Raw genomic sequence first — 12,733 nt, 5'->3', positions numbered from 1 at the left:
AGGCATGAACTAAAGCTGTTTACACAAGAACACAGAGTTGCCCTTTCTTTAATGTAGCATGCAAAAGATTTAAAAAAATAAATAAAGTTGGCTCATCTGAAGCAGCAGCTGGGAGTGGTTTTGTGTTTTGACTGTTTGTTGTTAATCTGTGGGAAAAGATCTTGATTACATTTCTGTCCTGGGTTTGCGCCCTAATAGACTAATCATTTTTCCCCTGTTTGTAACTTTAGATCTAACTCTGTATTATAAAGGAGCTATGCTACGGAATAAAATGTGTTAAGTGTGCCGAAAGCCTGGAGTCACTCTGCACAGTGTCAGTGAAGCAGATTGGAGAGATGAAGGGAATGAGAGTGAAAGAGAAAAGTCAACAAACAACTGAGATGGAGGCAGTCAGTGTTAGTCAGCGTACTCCCAGCAGCAGTTTGGCTTATGTGTAAGTTCCTGGCTCTTGGTGATCACAGATTAATTACCTTTTCTGTGTTTACAACAATAAAGACATGCCTCTATTTTCATAGCTGGCATACAAATACACAAACACACTGAACTGAGAGCGACTGAGCCCTGATTTAAAATCCACAATGCCAGCTCACCTACTGAAATCTCTTTAAAGAAGCAAGCGCTGTGTTCTTCAGAAATGCATTGAGTTGAGAACATCATCAGCTATTTCTCTCTCCCTTTCTTTTGAAGCAATTCTTTTCGAATGATCTGAGCTTAAAAGCTGAGCTTCATTATTTGAAGAGTTTCAAGCTGTTGTTTCTTGTTATATAGGGCATTCTCTGCTCTGCAATCTATTTTTTCACAGCATGAGTTTATAAAGTATTCAGCAGTAACAGAGTCCATCAAGATTTTTATTTATTTATATTTTATCTAGTCCACACTGTCAAGCCCAATGGCAGAACTTAATCTCTTTGCAAACAAGTGGAACATTCAATTTTTGGAACTTCAAATTGATTGAAATTGTTTTCATTTTAATTTCATACCACTTTTGTACTTTTTGGCCAGCATTCCTATAATATTAAAACACTGTGCTAATGTTCATGGTAAGGAAGCATGGTGGGAGGTCATCAATTACATTTTGCTGTCCAACCCTTCTTGGCATAATTGTGAACACGCATACACAGATTTGCTCTGCAGTGTGGGAGTTTTATCTGACACTTTAGTGTAGTCGCTTTAATTTTTCCTCCAAGTGCAGTGGTGTAGGTTATCTGTTGGCTTATTTACAACCTGTCTGATTGTCTCTGACAGCTCGTGTTTTTTGCTTCCCCAGCTCCACTGTAGCAATGTCATCCTGTTTCCTGTTACTTCTGGGAGTACCAGTTATCGTAATATCACAGAATTAAGGACCGAAAACGTAAAAACCTGAGTTGTAATATACCAGAAATTGCCTTTTTAATCCATTGCCCTGTTATGTACAGTCAGTCAGTGAGTCTAAGGTTGTACATATCATTTCATCATTAAAAAATAAATCTAATATTGACAGGTTTTTAAATTAGAATAATGTGACCGCAGATGAACAACAAATCACGTTACACATTATTCATTATTTAATGAAAACTAAACCAATATATGGTCCTGTGGAAAACTAAGTGCACCTCTATTGCTTGTAGTCTTTAGCAGCAATAACTTGGAGTAACTTGAGGTAATGACTTTCTGCGTGACTATCAGTCTCTTCTATTATTCTAACGTTGCTTCACTTCATGGAGCTTTGTGGATTTACAATTGGATTTAGCACTTAAAATCCCATCACAATATTTCAGTTAGAGGCCTAAACTTTGAATATTTTCTTTTTCTGCCATTCTGTTGTAGATTTGCTGATGTGCTTCTGATCATTGTCCTGTTGCATAATGCATTTTTGGCCAAGCTTTAGCTGTTGGACAGCTGTCGGCCTCACCTTTGATATAGTTGATATTTTGGATTTTGGTATCCAAAGATATTTGTGGTCAGCGCAGTTGGTGCACATTCCTGTGGCTTTAAATCAATCCCAAATCATCACCTACTCTACCACCGCTCTTCATAGCTGCTATGAGTTGTTCGTGCTGAGATGCTGTGAGCATTATGGCTTAACATCTTTTGGTCTTGTCTGCCCAAATAACATTGTACCCAACATTTTGTTGTTAGTTAAGATGTAAATGTAAGCTAGTCTGCCTTGTTTTTTTTTCTGGTAACCCTTCCAAACAAGCCACACTTGTTCAGTCTTTTTCCAATTGTACTGTCGCCCTAACTTTAACATTTAACATGCTAACTGAGGCCTGTAGCGTCTGAGTTTTTTTTTTTAGTTTCTCTGTACTTTGCACGGCCTGAGCTCTCGGGGAATTTCCACTCCTCAGAAGATTGGTAACTGTCTTGAATCTTTCTCACTGTAGAATAATGGACTTTAAATTGTTTGGAAATGGCCTTATAACCCTTTCCAGACTGATGGGCAGCAACTATTGCTTCTGTAAGCTCATCACTGATGTCTTGCCTCCTTGACAGTGTGCTAACACACCTGAATGCCCCAGACAAGCTGCCAAAACCTGTGCTTTTATGGAGGTGCTCACACTTGCCTACAATCAGTTGGCAAGTCTTAATTCCAATAGGAGTGTGCTTGGCTTTTCACACAGTGTTTCTGCATTATCACTTTAGTTTTTATGAAATAAATAATGAAAGGATGTAATTGCTGTTGCTGTTTTTTGATGGTGTCCTTTCTTTATACCACCACACTGTATAACAACACATGATCTGACCGTTGGAGATATCTTACGTCATACTGCACTGAAACAGTTAAAGAACTGAGGACAGTCTGATGGCGCTGCACGAGGCTGTGACTGATTAGCTGTGTAATATACAGAGATGAGAAGAACACCAGTGGGTGCTCCGTCATTGTTACTGGTTACACACACACACACACACACACACACACACACACACACACACACACACCCTTATGTAAGTGCAAGTGGCACAGCTTGGGGCCTACTAATGACTTGAATTTGGCCCCGGGAACGCCATCATCATCTGATGGAACCCGATGGAACAAACCAAACTGCAGTGCTGCACATTGGAGATAGAGAATGAGGCGGGAGCAGCTGACATCTTGTTTTCACATGGTGCTTTTGGGAGCTGGCACAAGTCTGTTACACTCCGCAATGATTTAATAATCAGCTTTGTTGTCCCATATGTTTTCGAGCTCATTCTGTGGCCATTGTGTCCTTGACTAGCTGGGAATTGCTCCTAAGAAGTTGTGAAATTTGCTAATTCTCGTCCAATTGCAACCTCCTCCTTTATTAAAACACAAGGCATGCAGATAAAGAGTGTATATGAATGGTTGGGATTATTTCTGACAGACAACAACAAGCTCAGGAGAAAATTACATCCTTTCTTGTTTCGCTCACTCACAAACTCCAAGCTTTCTTTTTGCCATAAACATTTATTTGTGGCCTAGATTTTATCATGTTTACTGTGTGTCTCTAAGACACACCCTTCCATCCCTCCAACCACCGTGTTTAGGCTCTTTATTTAGATATACTAAGAGGGGAAAGCAAGGGAAGGATGAAAGCGGAGAAGGTAAAAGCAGTTAGACTAAGAAATCTTGTCACGCGAAGAGGCAGGGGGAACTGGTTGAGGAAAAAAAACATTTGAAGCAAAACGCAAAAAAAGACATGATGTGAAGATGAAAAACAGAAAAGAAGAATTATGCAGAATTATGAGAAAAGAACGAGAAATGTGGAGGTAATCGGCAGACGACAGACAGATTCCTGATGTAATGTCTTCATTTATGTCACTTGTTTCATAGTGGAACAGCTTGCAATATGCTAAACTCCCCCCAATCCTTAACTGGTCCTGATTACTGGCTGGGTCTGCAATTTAAGTGGCCACAATAGACATCATTGGTTCTATAATCAGCCCCACAGGGAAATCAAGAGGAGATGTGGATAGAAAAATGATGTGGGTAGATTCTTCCTTGACTTGACTCCTCTGTGAATCACCCACAGCCAAAGACACAAGGTGGCTGATATGAATGAGTCACACCAGTTTCGCTTTATTGGTTTTAGAATATGTACCGTTTCAATTCTATAATGAAGTGAACCATTGCAGTACTGTAGGCAGTGCTGCATGGGGAAGTATAGGTACAGTGGAACATAGACAGGAGTACAAACTTTATATTTACTCTGTGTAACATTTATTGAATTGTTTTGTCACATTTTAATTAATTGAATTACACAGACTGGTCTGAAATTTTGGGAAAGAGATCAAAATTAAAGGCCTGAAAAGTCTCTTCAGAAGCAACAGAGGTTGTGTATGTTGGTGTTGAAGGTTAAATTGCCTGACTGTAACATGGGAGATTGTTTTTCTCCTGTAAACTACAGGCTATGATCTTTTAACCATTGCCAAAGTTTAGACTTTTCCTTTTCCTTAAAAATATCTAAAATAAATCAAATAACCACCATAATGCTTGATTAGGAAACTGATTGATTTGAAAGTTGGAGTTCTGATAGTAGTGGCAGTATCAGGTGTTCATGTGGAGTGCATGGGTTGTTTAATTTGATAGTTATTCGAATATCTCCGATGTTGTGCCTGGAATCTGCCTGCTTTCTGGTCACAGCTCCTAATGCATCTGTTACCACTGGCAACACTTTGGACTTACACATCTGCTCCAGTTGTTTTTTTCAGTCCCTGGTACTTGTTGCTGTCTGCTGGGATTAGCACATCTAACTCTGGTCTTCTGCTCCTTGGAAACCACCACTATGCTGATTTAGCAGCTACTGCTTGTCTGTACCACAGGACTTTAGCTCTGTTGTTCTCAACCACCTTTCGTGGCATCTCCCATCAGGGCTTGGGGATTCCTAGTCCATGTGTATATTTTCCTGTACACTATCCCAGCCTCTTGGTTGGGCCTGTTAGTCTATGCTGTCCCAGCTTGGCTCTTAGATCCTGCTACTATGAGTTGGATAGTCTCTTGGGTGCTTTTATACACTCTGCAACTTGGATTCTGTCAGTTTCAGTTGACTCCTGCTTCTATGGACCTGGTGCTCAAGGCTTGTGCTGTTTTTTAACCTGGCCTTTTGTAGCTATTGGAAGGATTTCTTTATGTCAGCCAGTTCCTCTATCTGTCGATGGTACATCCCAAGGATGGACTTGGTTGTCCGTGATAGTTGCTGTTTAATTGACTCTGTCTATGAGTTCTCTGTTCGGTTCTGAGATCACCCATTACCACTATATGTTACTCCCAGGCATGATATAGCTGTGTTGAGTTTGTTTTCTCAATCAAACTCATTTAGCTTTAATAATACTTAAGATATAATAAAACATGACATTTGGCTCAAAAAACTATTTGGTGATTCAGATACACCAGATTCCTCTTTTCCTGTCATCTGGTGGAAAAAATGATTTTCCTTAAAAATACAGTGGAACTATTAGAAAACATTGATGGAAGACCTCAAAATGATCAATTGTGTTGATCAAACAAAGCAGCAGCATGACTAACTCATGAATTTTTCTGTGTCTGTGGAGTATCTTCTAGTATATTATTCTCAATATTAAAGAGCCAGGAGGACAGTCGGGCTAAATGGAGACATGTTTTAAAATTAATAACTGTCCATTCTGCACACTTATTCTTATCTCAGTAGTTTATCTGTTCTTCCACTCCACCTCGCCTTTCCAATCTTCCATCCAAGAATGAGTAATCTAGTTTGCTTTGCTGTGGTAACCGCGCACTATTTTAAGGCAGAAATGCATAATTAAAGCTGACCTGACATGAAGGCAGAGACTAAGAGTTGTATAAGCAAAGTACCTATATGTGGATGGTCTTATATGTGTGTGGAATAAGAGAGGCTACAAAAAGACGTGGCTCTCACCGTTAATTTGAGAATTTATATATAATCTGTGATGTATTCTTTCCTCACTTGGTTTAGTAGACCGTCATGTTCCTCAAGAATGGAGTCTGCTTTTTAGGTTTTATTTGCTGTGGTTAATTCGTTCTTTAACTTGCATCCAATTGCTATTTAACCTAAACAGCAAGCACCCTTTTTTGCGGGTACGCAAATGCACACGTGCACATAGACGTGAAGCATGCTAAGCAATCAGGCTGAAAGCAGGTGACAATTAATGAGACATCTATTCATACCTTTCATACAGGATGTGTATCAAATATATTTCTGTGTTTTTATGTCACAGTCTCTAAATTAAGTATACCTCACAGGCATACAGAAACAGACGTTCATATCTCTATATACAAGAGTTCTCATGATTAAGCGTTTTAGAAAGTGCTTACAAGGAGCTTCAAGGACAAACTATCTAAGCTACTGTGAGCGGTTCTCAACAGAACTACGCTGTTTGATTAGATAATGGTGTGTCCTGAAGCAATTGTGGATTGATCCATATCTTTCGGTTCACACACTTCCAAGTACTTGAAATTGCCTTCTCTTGCATTCCTTTCATCGCCCCCTCTTTACCTCTGCTCTTTTTTTTGGTTTTTCACCTTTTTACTAATCTCTTGCTTTTCCTGTTTTGACTTTTTTTTGTTTGTTTTTTACCCCCTTCCTTTTTTCTTTCTTTCCCTCCCTTATGGCAGGATTTCCACAGAGCACTCACCCAAACTGCAGATCCGGAGTCACAGCTATCTGCGGGCGGTGAGTGAGGTTTCCATCAATAGGAGTCTGGACAGCTTGGACCCAGCAGGGCTGCTGGCTTCGCCTAAATTCCGCTCCCGAAACGAGAGCTACATGAGAGCAATGAGCACCATCAGCCAGGTTGGTGGCACTCTGGCTCCCATGCCTGTTTTTTGTTAGCCTCTACGGCCCTCGTACCTCTACTGTTACATCCGATAAGGCTGTGCAGTGGGAGGAAATCCCATCCGTAGCCATTCTAAGACCTAAATTAGCAATCAGGTCACCATCCGGCAAATTATGAAAAAAATATAAAAAACCCCGATCTCCTAATTAGTGTGTACGTGTGCATGCTGTTTTCTGGAGCTCAGATGCTACCGATATTTTCAGATTGGCTAATTAAACAGGAGGGGATGCAGACCTCCCTCAGTTCCCTCTTTTGCCATAATACGCTCTTTCTGCATCAGCATATTTTGCGAACCAAAATGACAAGCTTAAGCTGTTCTACTCATTTAACATGCAGCAATGTGATTTTTATGAATAATTCAAAGTCGGATAGGTTCCAAATAATAACGGGCATTTGAGGTGATGTGACAGTTATTGAACATACTGAAGAATTGGCCAGGAAACAAGACACACACTAGCCTGGTGGAGGTCTGTTAATGTATTGCCAGCTGCAAAATAAGATGTTAGTCATTTGGGATTTTGAGCAGTGCTTGATACATTGCATTATTTGTAATGACAGGGGAACTTAGTTTATCTTTTTGCCTGGGGTAATGGGAATATGTACTCCCCTCTAAAGCCCAGGGGCAACAGTTTGCCTCACCATCTGAATGATGGACCCCTGAGACATCCCTTCAAGTCCTGGCATGGAGCAGGCCAAGAAGAGAATGTCACACTGGACCTGGCATCAACAAAAAGAACAAAGGTGCTGCTTAGGTTCTCTATTTCACTGTTTGCATCTAGTGTCAGCTGGTGTCAATAGACTGAATCAAGGTCCACAAACCTTCCTGATTCCCAACTCTACAAATGTGCACTTACACCTCTGACTCTACACTCTGCTTACCAGGTCCTGCTTCTTTCTTTTGTGTCACTCCCTGTGAAGATATCCTGGGAACTATCCTATTATCTGCCCTCACATAACCCAGTCTGTCCCACACACCCATCTTGCAAGTCTGTCGCAAGTTTTCTGAGTTGTGTTTGCTTTAGAGCCTGTTTTGAAGCTGCACTAGCTAATGATGTAGGTGTAATTAGATGTCCTTGAGTCACATTTCAAATCCCAGTAGTCTTAGCTTTGACACTTCCCATTCTCACCTTTAATAACACGCGTAGTATTTCACTGTGTTGTATGGCCCTTTGAAGTTTTATCCTACAGGGATTCTTCCCCCTCTGCACCCCTTGGATAGTCTTTTATTTTTCTCCAATGTATTTCTATTTTAAGTGGGCTATATGTAAATTCCTATAAATGGCTTAAAGCTTCATAAGACGGCGTGGAGGTAAAAGCAGTGACAAAAATGAATTGCTGTACTCTGCACTGACATGGAAATTCTGTGATTTGATGTGCTAAAAAAAAGCTTGAATAGTGTATGATGCATTACCAAAAGGCACAGAGTTGTAGAACATAATTCACTGCAAGCAAATATTTCGATGGCTGGATTTCAGTCAAAAGATTTGAAAGATGTTTTGTTAAAAGTACTTTTGCGGTTTTTATTATTTCTCCTTGGCAGAGATGCATTTATACAAAACAAAAATAATTTTTTTTCTCTTTTCTTTTGACCAAATGTGGTGAATCTGCCTGCCATAAATTATGGGTAACGCTGAAACCCCAATGTTATGTTGCAGCACCCAATTTGCACTTTAACTGTGTTTGTATATAAAACTCCTGCCTGGTGAAGCTTTGAGCAGTAGAGTAGTACAGTAACAACAATTCTTGCAGCACTAAAAGATGTTTCTCTGGCTTTTGCTTCTGTAACATATTGTCCATTCACCTTTCTCTTACACTGTGCTGGTACGCACCTGTGCATTGTTATTTTTCAAGGTGTTCTCTTTTTCCTCTGTGTGGATGTTTGTGTGCACATACTGTATGTATGTCTGTCTGTTTTCCCCTCCTCCACAGGTGAGCGAGGTGGAGGTGAATGGGCAGATCGAGGCGGTGTGTGAGTCAGTGTTCAGTGAGATGGAGTCACAAGCAGTGGATGCCCTAGACCTGCCCATGCCTGGGTGTTTCCGTATGCGGAGCCACAGCTACGTGCGTGCCATCGAGAAAGGCTGCTCACAGGAAGAGGAAGAGGGGAGCGTCACAACGGGAAGCAGGAGGACCAACTCACCCCCACGCACCACCACCACTGTTAGAACCATCCAGAGCAGCACAGGTGGGTGGGAACGTGTGCTTAAAGCATGCATACTCATGTGCTGATGACTGAGTGAACATACATAACCTATTATAAATTCATATGAGTTTAGAAAGTATATTTTATGGATGCACTCTGATTTCTGAATGAATATCTTAATACTGCACTTTACTTGCTTACTTCACTGGAATGTTTATCCATAAACACGCAATACACACATGATTGATGGTCATCAAGTCAAATCTTCTCCTTTCTTTCCCTCTTCTGCAGAGACCCAGTCTTGGTTATTTCCATAAAAAAGAGCTGACTCGGTTAGCCAGCTGCAGACTAGTTTCACTTTGCAAACACAGACCCAGACCCTCTATATTATTATCCATCTGACCCAGTTTTCTTCTCTGATACAATAAGATGAATGCCGGACTGTTTTTTTTTTCTCGCATAAGAGCTTATTTGAGCTGTAAAGCTCACTGACTGCTGGATCTTATTTTAGCCCTCTTGTGTGCCTCATGGTCTGGAGTGCTTAGTTTTCCAGCATTACTGCATGCAGTATTGATGCTGAGTGGTGCTGGCATCCAGCACTGGGTGCTTCTATGCTTCCCGCTGCAAATCCAAACGTCATTCCCTTACACGGTGCACGTTGAGTCACCATAGCCTGACGCACATTGGTGTTCGCTTTCATTATTATTTAATTATGCCAATTAAAAGACAGCCTTTCCCCAAACCAGGTTGACAAAGGTTACAGCCAGCTAATTAAACACATTAACTGCAAATTGGAAGAATTGCAAAACTTGTTCAGTGAATTAAAAGGGCTTACTACTGACTCTGAGCAAACATTTATTTAAGGCTCTTTAAAAACTGCTCCAACTGACGTCTTTGCAGACTATCATTTCCTGCTCCAGTTAGTGAAATTAGACAAAATATGAATTTGCACCCCACTGTTTCTATCATTATATATCAAAGAAGAGGCCAAGTTAGGAATGCAATTAAAGGCAATGGAGGATTCATTTGATTGTTCTGTTGTTTGGTAGTACTTATTGATCTATAAAACGGAGAGAGTGATAAGAGGAAGACATTCAAAGCTCCCTCCTCGGAGGAAGGAAGAGATAATGAAGATCATCTATCAGGTGAAGTGTTGTAGGGACTAAAATGGGGTTTTCATCCTAGACAGCTGCTACACGTGGTACAGGAAGTCTCTATTTCTCTGGCTGTCTCACACATGGCTTGCAGGGCTCGCTCTTGATCTGTAACACAAAGGCAACACCTTTAAACATTTGTCAGGTGACTGGTGACTAAGCAGAGATTTCTTTGCTGTAGCACATATTTTAGAAGCGGTTGCCTCATAGCTTTTGACATTTTAATGAACATCCTTGTGATGCCTTAGTTGGACAGATGATGGACAGATATTTTATTTTTTGGAATTTCAAAGATGAGATAATAGCCCGGTGTATGGTACTGATGAGGCAACATAACACAACTCCTTCCAGTTGACGGCAATATTCTGTCTCGGGTTTGTGTCGTACTTTGTCGACCTCTTGTTACCCTTGACCCTAATTTCCCACCGACCTCCTGGGATCTCAAAATCAGTTGCAACTAAGATTTAAGCACACAACATGGGACATTAGAACAGTGATATATTACAAGGTGATGTGGAAAGCATTTAACTGTGATTGGTACTAAAGGTAGGGGATTGCTTCAGATTACTGTCATAACTATACTACTGTACACTTCGTCACCTCAGATTTTCACCACAAATTCATCAGTCACTGTAATTAATTATCTCAACCTCTCCTTTGTTTCCCACTGGGGCGAGACCGCGATTAAGAGTAAAAGAAGAGATGGAGACTGGAGAGAGGAGAGAGGAGGGGAAAGTCTCTATGTGTCTGCATTTTGAATGGATGACTTTTTTAATGTGATCATCTGGTTAAAGTTAGGTAGGAGTTGTTCTCCTAATGCAGTGTGTAAAGTACAGGGATGGCAGATGGTTTCGAACCACTGAAACAACACCCTCCACATCTTAACACTCCTCAAAAAACCCAATAATCAGATTTTACAGAGGCTACGAAGATTTCTGTTTTTTCGTTCCCAACTATTGAAGGATATTATAAATTTCTTTCTAACTGCTGTTTTTGGAAATGAACTGGAAATCTCAACATTTTAGTCATTTCAGTAAATTACTGGCAAATAAGCACGGGGGGGGGACATTGCCTCCTGTCCATATTAATGTAGGTAACATGTGCACATAATGGGGATTTGCTGTAAAATTATTGTAGGCTAGCATTTTACAGCACTCAGTACTCAAAGTACCCTTTACCCACGGGAAAATACAGCAAACAATATGCATTTTATATTTTCATATTCATAACAGACATTTGACATTTGCAGTCTCTCGCTCTCTCTCTCAGATCTCACATAGTAGGCTATAAAGAACATATAACTGTCGGCACGGTGACGTCCTCCTAAGCAAACATTCACAGCTTTTACAGTTTAGTTTATTTCTGTTGTTTCACGATGTGAACACACGCACATTAATACATTTCACAGGAAATCGTCTGGGAGCCCAAAGCGAGAAATTAAGACGTTGTTGTGGTGAATATTGCATGATGTTTCTGAAGGCTGGTTCAAGCACCGGTTCCAGAAAAACAGCCCGCACTTATGGTTTTCAGCTCCCACTTGTCCCCACGGCAAAAAGCCAAAATATCACACACACACGCACAGACACACAGCAGGCAAGAGACCTATCAGCTTCCGCTCATGCTTCTCTCCGGTTTGCCCACTGCACTGCTCCAGCCCATTATTATTGATGATCTTTTTAATCCCGAGGAAGGAGACCGAAGTAAAGGGTCGTCCTTTGATCTCTTCTCTTTGAACGTGAAGTAGCTGTGGCTGCTTTTGCCTGCGTCCGTGCCCGCTTAAACTGGCACATACACGCACACACACGTTAACCTGCAAACTCACTAACGCAGACATACTGCTATTGCCTCGAACAGACACGTTGGCCAAGACATCAGGTCCTTTGGATCGGTTTAACAAAATCTGGAGCAGATCCTCTTTCTAAAGCTTCGGAAAATCCAAAGCAATCGGTTAATGTGAGGATTTTACTGCCTTTAAGCCCTGGCTCCTTCACCCCCACGTCATCTCCAGTTAACATATTCATCACCTCCTCACCCCTGCTTTGTCTTGTCCTCCCTTGCCTTCTTGCTCAACAGCTAGAGCCGCTTCCTTTATACCAGCGAAGCTAGGTGTGTGGGAGAATCAACCTGTTGTGGCACTTCTTCAGGAAGAATAAATGACCTTGTATTAGAAACCGTATACATGCATATCTTAAGTCTGGGAATTTTGCCATAGCTTCTTATAGTTTCTCTTTCTCTCCCCCTTGTTTCCCATGCTTGCTGACCTACTGTCATTTATCCAACCTCACATTTCCCAGCGTCTATTTTTCAGAGGTGCCAAAGGATTTGGTTTAAAAAAAGAAAAGAAAAAGGTATTCACGCCCTAGCTTCATGTAATCAGTTATAGGACAATATTTGATTTAATGGCTGTGAATTTTTTACAGCCCCTACCAGAGGCATTGTGCTGAATAAAGCATTCCTTAAGGCATGCTTGTGTTCCATATTGCCAATGGTCTTGCAAACACTCAAGGGAAAACAACCTCTTCGTTTAGTTCTCTTATGCAGCTTCTAGCATACTTTTTCTATCTGCTTGCACTGCACAAGAGTAATTAAAAAAAATTAATACTAATAAAATACTTGTCATATATAACTGTAGTTTAGATTGGCCGCTTTTGTTAAAAAATGTTTT

At 40.7% G+C, this 12,733-nt stretch overlaps 1 protein-coding gene across 3 annotated transcripts in view; it reads left to right on the top strand.

Annotated features, from left to right (window-relative positions):
- The window catches only part of dlgap1b (discs, large (Drosophila) homolog-associated protein 1b), a 95,188-nt gene that overhangs the window by 54,162 nt on the left and 28,293 nt on the right, over positions 1 to 12,733 (top strand). For 2 of the 3 annotated variants that reach the window (XM_005722765.1, XM_005722767.1), the window contains exons 5-7: positions 6,551 to 6,728; positions 7,387 to 7,512; positions 8,701 to 8,956. In XM_005722765.1, coding sequence (XP_005722822.1) covers positions 6,551 to 6,728; positions 7,387 to 7,512; positions 8,701 to 8,956 — 560 coding nt within the window. The remainder of the gene's footprint in view (positions 1 to 6,550; positions 6,729 to 7,386; positions 7,513 to 8,700; positions 8,957 to 12,733) is intronic. The other variant, XM_005722766.1, reaches the window with a different exon arrangement.

This window comes from Pundamilia nyererei, unplaced genomic scaffold (assembly GCF_000239375.1).
Source record: "Pundamilia nyererei isolate P.nyererei 1_Seehausen unplaced genomic scaffold, PunNye1.0 scaffold00007, whole genome shotgun sequence".
NCBI classification, from domain to species: Eukaryota; Metazoa; Chordata; class Actinopteri; order Cichliformes; family Cichlidae; genus Pundamilia; species Pundamilia nyererei.
The sequence above is the reverse complement of the archived record's forward strand: the minus strand, read 5'-3'. Positions and strand labels throughout refer to the sequence as shown.